This window comes from Electrophorus electricus, chromosome 10 (assembly GCF_041902795.1).
Source record: "Electrophorus electricus isolate QZ-2024a chromosome 10, ASM4190279v1, whole genome shotgun sequence".
Taxonomy (NCBI): Eukaryota; Metazoa; Chordata; class Actinopteri; order Gymnotiformes; family Gymnotidae; genus Electrophorus; species Electrophorus electricus.
The window spans coordinates 26,928,430-26,938,276 of NC_137506.1; the positions used below are offsets into that span (position 1 = coordinate 26,928,430).

General features: G+C 39.5%; 1 protein-coding gene across 13 annotated transcripts in view; it reads right to left on the reverse strand.

The window, feature by feature from the left end:
* Positions 1-9,847, reverse strand: part of gphna (gephyrin a) — a 65,400-nt gene that overhangs the window by 36,980 nt on the left and 18,573 nt on the right. For 11 of the 13 annotated variants that reach the window (XM_081721174.1, XM_027014059.3, XM_035532999.2 and 8 more), the window contains exons 2-6: positions 5,466-5,544; positions 2,582-2,639; positions 2,100-2,192; positions 161-255; positions 8-74 (exon numbers count right to left, since the gene is read on the reverse strand). In XM_081721174.1, coding sequence (XP_081577300.1) covers positions 8-74; positions 161-255; positions 2,100-2,192; positions 2,582-2,639; positions 5,466-5,544 — 392 coding nt within the window. Of the gene's footprint in view, positions 1-7; positions 75-160; positions 256-977; positions 1,343-2,099; positions 2,193-2,581; positions 2,640-5,431; positions 5,545-9,847 lie in introns of those variants that run through there. The other 2 variants (XM_081721176.1, XM_081721177.1) reach the window with 2 other exon arrangements.

Consider the following 9,847-nt stretch of genomic DNA (forward strand, 5'->3'; position numbering starts at 1 on the left):
TCCTTACCTGTGAGCCTTTTTTGCTCCCAGGTAGATTAATGATGAGAGTTTTGCCTCTGATTCCACACACAGGTCTAGGGTATGGGGGAGATGTGATTAATAATCAAAATGCACTGGAAAGTTAGTGAGTGCGTGCGTGGTTGTGTGTGTGTGTGTTCACCTGGACAGCATGCCAAGTGGTGTGACATTTAGGGAGCCCATGAGCATGGCCAGAGCCATCCCTGGAGCTTCCCGCTCAATCACCTCCTTAGTGGCCTGCAAAGGAAACCAAGACACACATACTCTAGGTAGGTAGATAGGTAGATAGATAGAGTAACATTACCTGTCATATACAGAATCATTCTATGACAATTTCCTGTTAAAAGGGACTGATATTACAGTGTAAAACACTCAAAAACATAAAGCCGTGTTTAAAGGATGTGCGAGAGTGTGTGTGTGTGTGTCCTGCTTTGTGTTTCCAGTGCTGTGCAGTCATTTATGGTTCATGAAACAAGTTCAAGTCAAACACTTCCATCATTATATCATGGGCATCTGTATTATCTCACAGTCAGCTCTATTATCTGGCGGTCAGCTGTATTATCTTGTAGTTTGCAGCGTTATCTCATGGTTAGCCACACTCCCTCATTACCACACACTCTTCCATCACCAATCCCTGACACCACAGCATCCTCCAGGGCACGCTGCCTTCCACAAGCAAAGCTCACCAATAACGCAAGAAACAGCCAGAATGAGCAAAGAAGGAAGCAGGATTTTCTAAAGCCGTGAAACACAGTGACTGAGCTCCAGCAGGCTCCTTACTAAAGCATCAGGCTGCAGCAGAGCACAGCAGGAGTGCACAGGCCCCCACAGCGCCACCAGCAGCCAGGTACAGACACTACACATACACACAGACTCACCCATGCATCATCACAAACATGAGCAAAAAAAAAAAGTATGCATGTGCTACCGCTGTGATTCACAAACAAGCTGACACATACCTACAGCATTGTGCAAAGTTGGGTCAATCAAATCTGGGTGTATGTACAGTACCAGTCAAAGGTTTGGACACACCTGACAGAATGTATGTTTTAATAGTAATAAGGCATTTTAATCTAACGGATTATGCATAAGGTTGTTTCTAAAACAAATATAATTTGGGAAAGGTGTTAGCCTATATGATTTTCAAAACACACAAATATGCAGAATTATAGATGCACCATCACCAAATAGTTTTCTTTCAGTGCTTTAGTCCCTCACCCTACAAGTGCTCTGTATGTGTGAGAATGTGTTTAATACTGATGGAAAAGCATCATAGGTGGCTTCCTCATGAAACTGGTTAAGAGAACACCAAAAGTGTGCAGAGCTGTCATCAAAGGATGGGACAGTTCCTTTGAAGAATCTAAAATCAAAGATAAATATTTGTTTATCACAGCATAATCACATATGTGTTATTTCATTAGTTTGATACCTTCCCTGTTTTTCCCTAAATATAGAAAACAGTAATAATAAACAAAGAGTATGTCCAGACTTTTGACCGGTATTATACATGCATACATACATACATACATACATACATACATAAATATAAATATATATATATATATATATATATATATATATATATATATATATATATATATATATATATATATATATATATATGCACTTTGCATGCAGCTGTGAAAAGTGCTTCACACAATTTGCACTTTGCTTGCACAGCTGATGAAGGACCTCTGTTTGAAACTTCCCAATTCTCTGGAAACTTTGTGTACTTAACTACAATTTTGAATCGCTCAATCTTTGAATCTCTCAATCTCTTTCTCTCTGGTGTGCATGTGTGCGTGTGTATGTGCATTTTTTATATATGTTTTTGTACATACATATTTGTTTAATGCATTAAACAATTTAAGCCATCTTTAAGACAAAAGACATAGCTGCAGAGTGTCCCTCTCTCTCCTTGTCTCTATCAAAAACACACACACACACACACACACACACACACACACACACACACACACACACACACACACACACACACACACACACACACACAGAGAGAGATGCCACATGCAAAACACACTCACATGGACACAAACACAAATGGGTGGAGTCCCATGTACCTCTGGTGTTACATCGCGGGGGGCGAAGCCAGTTCCACCGGTGGTCAGGATAAGGTTGAGCTCTTTTTCATCACACCAGTCTACAAGTGTCTCCTAAATACACCCACACACAGTACATAACTGTCAAATTAAATGAATAGTAGAGATAGAAAATAACTGTTGTGTTTAAATTTCTTAGACTTTGTGAGAACTGTGCTGGATTCTACAACAACTTGAGTAAGTTTGGGATATCAAACAAAACAGAACCCAGTTGATAGTTATTAAGTAACTTTATAAAGTAACTTCACTTGCTTTTCAGTAACTATATGTGGCAATGATGAAATGCGTGGAAAAAAATGAAGAGAGTTAACACTGTCCACCAGGTGGCACTATTCACAATGAGAAGTAGCATGCGTGGTTTATCTTAGATTTGTGTGTTTGTATGTATGCAATTTTGTGCATGTGGAGTGGCCTCTTGGGATAGAGGTGAGAGTAAGGCTTACCTTGATCTCATCTATCTCATCAGGAACTATTTTGTATGCAGAGATTATGCCTCCAAGCCTGTGAGTGACGCACACACACACACACACACACCCCCCACCCATGTTAAACAGTAACAGTAACAGAGTAGACAGCATAAATGAGAGAGTGAGAGTATATATGTGTGTGTGTGTGTGTGAAAGAGAGAAAGGGGCATAACAATCACTGAGAAAGAAATCAAAGGGCCTAAAGAACAATGCCAGAGGTATCGGAAAGCTGTCAGAGCGCATACATACGCTGTCTCTTTTCTAGAATTCAGACAGACATTCAGGTCTGAACGCTGGAGCATTTTCATTTCAGAAGGTCTTGTTTTTCTTTACTGTTCTCTTAGAGTATCTTTGCTATGCTTTCAGACCTTTTAAAGTACTTAAAGGCATGATAAATAGTGGGGTTTTTAAAAAAATATTTTTGGTCATCCTATATTGTTTTTCCCAATGCAAATTGACAATATAGCTTACATGCCAACACTGGAACAGGTATAATACTAACATCAAACAACTGTCTGATGACCACAGAAAAGCTTACCTGTGCTATAAGACTTCATTTTTACCTTAAAAGGCTGTAAATACTACTGCTCCTACAACAGTATCATTCTTTTCCTTTAATATTTTATCAGTTTTTTAATGAAAAACTGTTCATTGTCAATTTTCACGAACACGATTTAGTCCTTAAAATGGCCTAACTATGAACAGCCCACTAGTGCTGACATTTGAGATCATACCCTAGGTTAGTAACGCACAGCAACAGCTGGACTATTGAAATCTAAAGAGGTTCCAAATATGCCGGAATGTTACACAAATACAGGCTTCACACACTGACAGAAGTCTTCTCTGAAAATACAACCACCGTTCAGGACTTGTGATCTCATTTCAAAATACTCGTGTTTGATTAAAAGTTTGAATTTTATTTGTACTAAGAAGCACAACGGCAATCAGTAAGACTGATGGTTTTCTGTCGACAAAAGCGCGTTGGGGGCTTAAAGGGAGAGTGCTGGGGAGGTGGGGAGCTAAAAAGAGAATATGCTGAACACAAAGACGCTGGGCTCTTTAATCCAGTTGCCAAGGAAACCACTGGTGTGTGGAGATTGGGGGTTTGGGGAGAGTCTCTCTCTGACTGGGATGGAAGTGATTTCGGGATGACGGATTTTACCTTTGCTATATTATTTATTACGCATACACACACCCCTTTACGTGAGCATATACCTATAGAGACACACTGTTTTTGGTTTCACATTAGAATGATCTGTGTGAGTTTGTATGTTTCCATGAGACCTGTTGGCTAACTGCTCCTTCACTTTCTTTCTCCTAGGCCTGTGTCTAAGTGCTCTATCCCAGCCCAAAGGACAAGGAGCAATGGGTGTCCCTCTCCTGATTAATTCCAACCTATTTTTACCTCCTCTCATGTCACCTATGGTGACCGAACAGGAGGAGGAGTCCAACTCAGCTGCCAATCATGTGGCAAGGTAACGTCTCAGACTGTGTGCATGCATTTGGTGTGCACTGGAGTGCTCTTCTCTCTTCGCGTCTGACACCTCTTCTCCACTGAGGGCTTCCAGAACTGGCCTCAGATGTGACAGCACATGGCACTGCTCCTCAGACATTCGTGACATTCTTTTTTTAGCTTGGTCATTGCACAGGGCAGCCAGAAGACTAACCAAATACACCTTGTCCAAGGCACTACAAATAATGGCTCATTGACTATTTAAATGTTATTGGACCATTATATAGTGGAATGTCATACAGCGGCAGTGCTGACTGACTGAAGAGACGACACGGATTTTGGCCAAAGGAGTCCCCACCAGGGTCATCCATCATAACGTCTTCAGTAGTTTGGCTCCGGCACAATTTAAAGGTGGAGTGAGAGCGAGTCTCACTGCTTGCACATGACATAGACCAGCTCATCTCAGAGGTGAGATTATTTTCCAAAAGAAATGAACTGATGTTTGGTTCAAACTGGCTCCCAGTGCTTAACAAGCGTCTTACCTACAGAGCCTCAGTCAGTAGGGGAGTGGTTCAAAGGGCTTATTGATATAAAAAAAATACATTCTGAAAAATAAATAATGATTACGGCTTTTAGTAAAGCCATCAGCGATGCTCTGTATTGATATATTCTGCACATGATGGCTTGATTTCTTGTGTCTGCAGAGCATTTCTTTGCCACAGAATTTTTGAGAAAAGCCCAGATAAAAATTCTTCACCCTGAACACTGAGTCAAAAGTGATTAGTGATTTTGGCATCAATTGTGATGGGCCTCACTGGCCTTTCACGGCTTGTTGTCAGGCCTCATGGATTAGGCCTCATGAGTCAGGCCTCGTGGGTCAGGCGTGAAGACAGGCCCACACAGACAGCCGATGCCTTTGGGCCATAGTAGGCAAGGATGGTAGAAGCTCTCATGGTGCAGAATCATTAAACGCAAAGCCTGTAGTCTTGGCATGGGCACATATCAGTGCCCCATCCATCATAGTGACCCCTGACCCTCCACAGTCCCACACCCAATGACGCATGTTAATAATTTGTCTCAGATTAATCAATTATTCTAATGAACTCTATGTGATGGGGACTGACTGATAGGATAGGCAGTGGGCAGGAGTGTGTGTGTGTGTGTGTGTGTGTGTGTGTGTGTGTGTGTGTGTGTACGTGCATGTGCGTATGAGAGAGAGAGAGAGCACGAGATAGTGAGAGAGCGATAGCGAGAGATAAGGTTACAGAATCCTGTTCTAGAACATAGTTAGGACATAAGAAACAAAATGTTCCTTGCATGACAAGGTAAGGTTACTCAAATGAACAGGTCACGGACACGGTAAGGTTACTCACAAGGACGAGTCGTGGACACGGTAAGGTTACTCACAAGGACGGGTCGTGGACAAGGTCTTTAAGGTTCATTCCACTGCGGTCCTCAGCAAGGTTTCTAAAGCAGCTGTCACTCACTGCAACGGAGATGCACAGACAGAGAGATAGACAGACAAAGAAGAAGAAAAAGGGAAAGTATGTTATATGAAAACAAACTATTATGATGTTGTAATGTCTCACTTCCTATATGGGATCATTTCCAAAATGACTAGAATCTCAAGATATTTGGGGCACTCGATAGGCATTACTCCCAAACATTACTAAGCATTACTATAAATATGAGGAAAGTGAGACAAATTGCGATCCACAGATGCTTGAGAAAGGCTGTGAGACATCACACCCTCAGCACACCATGCAGGCCAGAATCTCCATTTCCCCGAGACCTCTACAGGTACAGCAGCCATGAGACAAAGTCAGCAAATCTGGTGAAAATACCCAAACTTGTGGTGGCTCACCTGTCTAAACCGGCAATATTGTTAAAAGAATGAATGAAATCACTTCAGCCATGCAAATAGCTGTCTCTTTTCCTTATTTGATCACATAAACCAACGAGTTCTTGTATGCTGTGACCATAAGTCTGAGGAACGAATAATAAAGCGCTGACTGTCACGAGTCCAGTCAGCCACTGCGCAACACGAAGGAGGTACAACACCTGCTTCAAATCTGCATTCTCTTATTCTTCTTGCTCTTGATTTTCCTCCGCTTTCTTTTCTCTTTCTCTCTACCCTGCTAACCCTTGATCTATTAATAGAGTGGTGTTCCCTGCAGGAGGGCAGGAGAAAGGAGCACTTCTCAGAGAAGTGCTGAAAAACTTGTGTCACGCACATGCGTGTGCACATATGCCATCTTCGCACCGCGCTTGTGAAGCCAAGGAAGATCCCACATTCTGTGCCAATTAATGCTCATCCTATGTAGTCACGATAGAGGGAGGGAGGGTGAGTGTGTGAGACAGTGTGTGAAAAAAGAATGGATGTAGCAGGAACCAGCATCAAAGCAATGTTAATATCACCAGAATACGGAACACAGTCAGCACTCTCCAGTGCAAGGAGTTAGAGATAGAGAGATGGAGCGAGAAAACCAAGTACATCAGACCTAACAGCTACAAAGTCTGCATCTTAAGGGACTACTGCCATCCCTGTTCGTTCCAGGTGTCTTCGTTTACAAAAGAGACATGAGAGGGAGGAAAAGAAGTATTATTGCTTCTCCTAATTAAACCATTGCAGAAAGCTGAAGAAGCCTCAGAAGTGAAAGAACGGAAGAGATGCTCACACACACACACACACACACACACACACACACACGCACATACATACATACATACATACACACACGAGCATTCTCCTACATTATGGCTGTGACTCAGAGCTTCAGACGGAAAAAAGCTCTGTCTGCACTACATACTTCAGAGAGGTGAGAGATTCCCTTGGAGTGAGTGTGCGTGTGTGTGTGTGCGTGTGTGTGTGTGTGTGTGGTGCCTGACGCTGAGTAGGTGGTTCTGAGCAGGGTGAGAGAAGCTGTTCTAAAGCTTAGTCTAGTTAACTCCGCGTGGTCCAAGGGCTTGAGGGGAAGGACCGAGCACTGATCACTCACACATGCACACACACAAAGAGAGAAAGACATCAGAGCTGTTTTAACCTTTATTCATTGTGATGTTAAAGCTATAGTAAGTAGCTTTTAAGAGTAAAACATGTAAGATTAGCAATTTGTACACTTCAGTAAAACAAGAATTTAACAAAACCAGACAGAAAATGACTGAACAATGAAGAATGTGCGTCATTCAGGAAAAACTCTTGAATAAAATTAAATAGTAGCTGTTTTTTTTCTAGTAGAGAATAGTTTGTAGGCTTAGTTCTTGCAAGCTATTTTTACTAAGTAGCAGAGTAGCACCAATAAATTTCATGTTTAGATGACACCACATTATTTGTCATTCAGCTTCTTCTGATTACTATTTGTGATTAGCAGAAAAGATATCTTTCATGAATGCTGCTTCAGTACAGTTAAACTATTTTTGCCATGGAGCTCATATAGTACCCTTAATAACTGGCATCCCTGGTAAAGACAAGTAAAAAGCATTACAAGAAATTCACCTTTTGAGCAACTAGCTTAAGCTCAGCTAGGGCCATCACTATATCTGATTTCACTATACAATTATTGTGGCCAAAATAATTCACAATAACATTATTATTGCAATATCTATAGAAGTAATAAACCAAACCTGTGTGCTGCCCCTATTAAGAGAGACCAAACCCTCCAGTCATGGCCTGATCATGCGCCTGCTACTTGTCTGGGTTGCAAGACTCAGGCACGAGTTTAAGCAGAGCTGCACAGGTGGAAGCTACTGCTCCTTTTTGCTGTGTGTACATGAGCTAAAGTGTGTAACTGATGTTTGTCTAGTTGATGTATACTAGTTAAATACCAGTATGTTGCTAGAGTTAAATGTTTATTATCTTATGACACTGTTCTGATATTAATATTTGATATCCGTGATCTGGTATTGAACGTTCGATATTCGCCTCAGTGCATCTGGAAGTATTTCCATGTATAGTTGGTTTAGCATTAACCTGTTTATAACTGAAACAAACCTTTACTCTCACTGGATTAGTTATGATATTATCTTATGTGATATCACATAATATCAATTTTCATTTTTTAAATATTGCGGTTACGGTCAATACTGGTATATCACAACACCCCCGATCAACCTTTAATTGAAAGAAATTTATTCGGCACAAAAAAAAACAAAAAAAAGCCACATCATGAAACAATTATTTAAAAAAAACTACATGTGCCACAGTTATTGGCACCCCTGCATTTAATACACAACCTCCCTTTGCCAGTAAAGCAGACCTTAGTCTAATCCTATAACTCACAGAACATGGCATTTGAGACCATTCCTCTTTACAGAATCTCCATGGAGAGGCCAGGTTCCAAGATCTTCTTACCCTACAGGTTTTCTGTGGGGTTTGATCAGGAGACAGTAGTTGTCCTCCTGACCACTGCAGTCCTCCTTTTTATACCAAACCCACCTTCAGTGTTTGTGGCCAAACAGCTTGTATTTCATATCATCTGCCCACTCCAGGCACTTACCTATGTGGTTAGACAACAGGAAAAACAGGTGTGTCCGAGGGTAGCTCAAAATGACAACTGTTAAGCAGAGATCCTTGGAGATGTTTTGCCTATTTAACCATCTTCTCCACTCTGCATAGATTCAAAATAAACTTGGGTCCTTGGGTTTCAGTTGACTGGAACTTTTTAATTATTGGCCTAAATGTAGAGATGTGCATTTTCAAGCAAGGAGCTATTTTGTCATAGACATTCTTATGAAGCCTGATTTATGAAGATCAGCCAATTTTTCCATTATTTGAATTGTGTGTTGTCTTGTCGAAAAATTCTATGCCAACTTTCCTAAACCTTCCAGTTCATGTCATGGATTTTCTTGAAGAAAAAAAAAAAAAAAAAGTGTGAAAACTTCTATTAAATGCATGAGATTTGCAAGATACTAAGACTCTACTCCAAATACTTTGTAGTTAGAATTTAGAATGTGTGTGTGTGTGTTTATATTATATATATATATTATATATATATATATATATATTATATATATATATATATATATATATATATATATATATATATATATATATATATATATATATATATATATACATACATATATATATATACATACATACATACATACATACATACATACATACATACATACATACATACACATACATATACATACACACACACACACACGCACACACACACACACACATCGAAGCCTATCCAATTGCCTGTATTTCACTGGATTGGTTGAAATTAGCAACATGTATTTATTAAATTTTTTTGCTGAACACTTTACAGTAATCTAATTAGTAAACAGATTTTTACCCAAATTAAGAAACTTTGATCTTCAAAAATCAAATTGTGTATAGTCAATGAATATTAACACATTTGCTGTTTCAAGGAAATTGTAATAATCCTTTTTGCGAAAATATACAGTCAAAATATCTTATAGAGTGAATTTTTCAGCTCTGAAGCTAGTGCTAAAGATCAGTGGCACTCAATTTTTTAAATAAGTTCTAGATGTCTAGATGTGATAGAACCCTATATTATTAATAAATTAAATAATTAAAACATTTATGATATATGCACACACATTATATATATATATAATTTTTTTTTTTTTTTTTTTTTTCGTTTCTTTACACAACCCAGAGAAACTCGAAGTCGTAGGTTATTAATTGGAAGTTCCCAGACACTCTGATCAACTTAAAAGAGCAAAATATAAATGGAAAAATTCTTTATTTACATTTCGTTTCTAAGAATTTCTAGGGGTGTCAATAATTGTGCCATGTAGTTTTGTTAAAAATA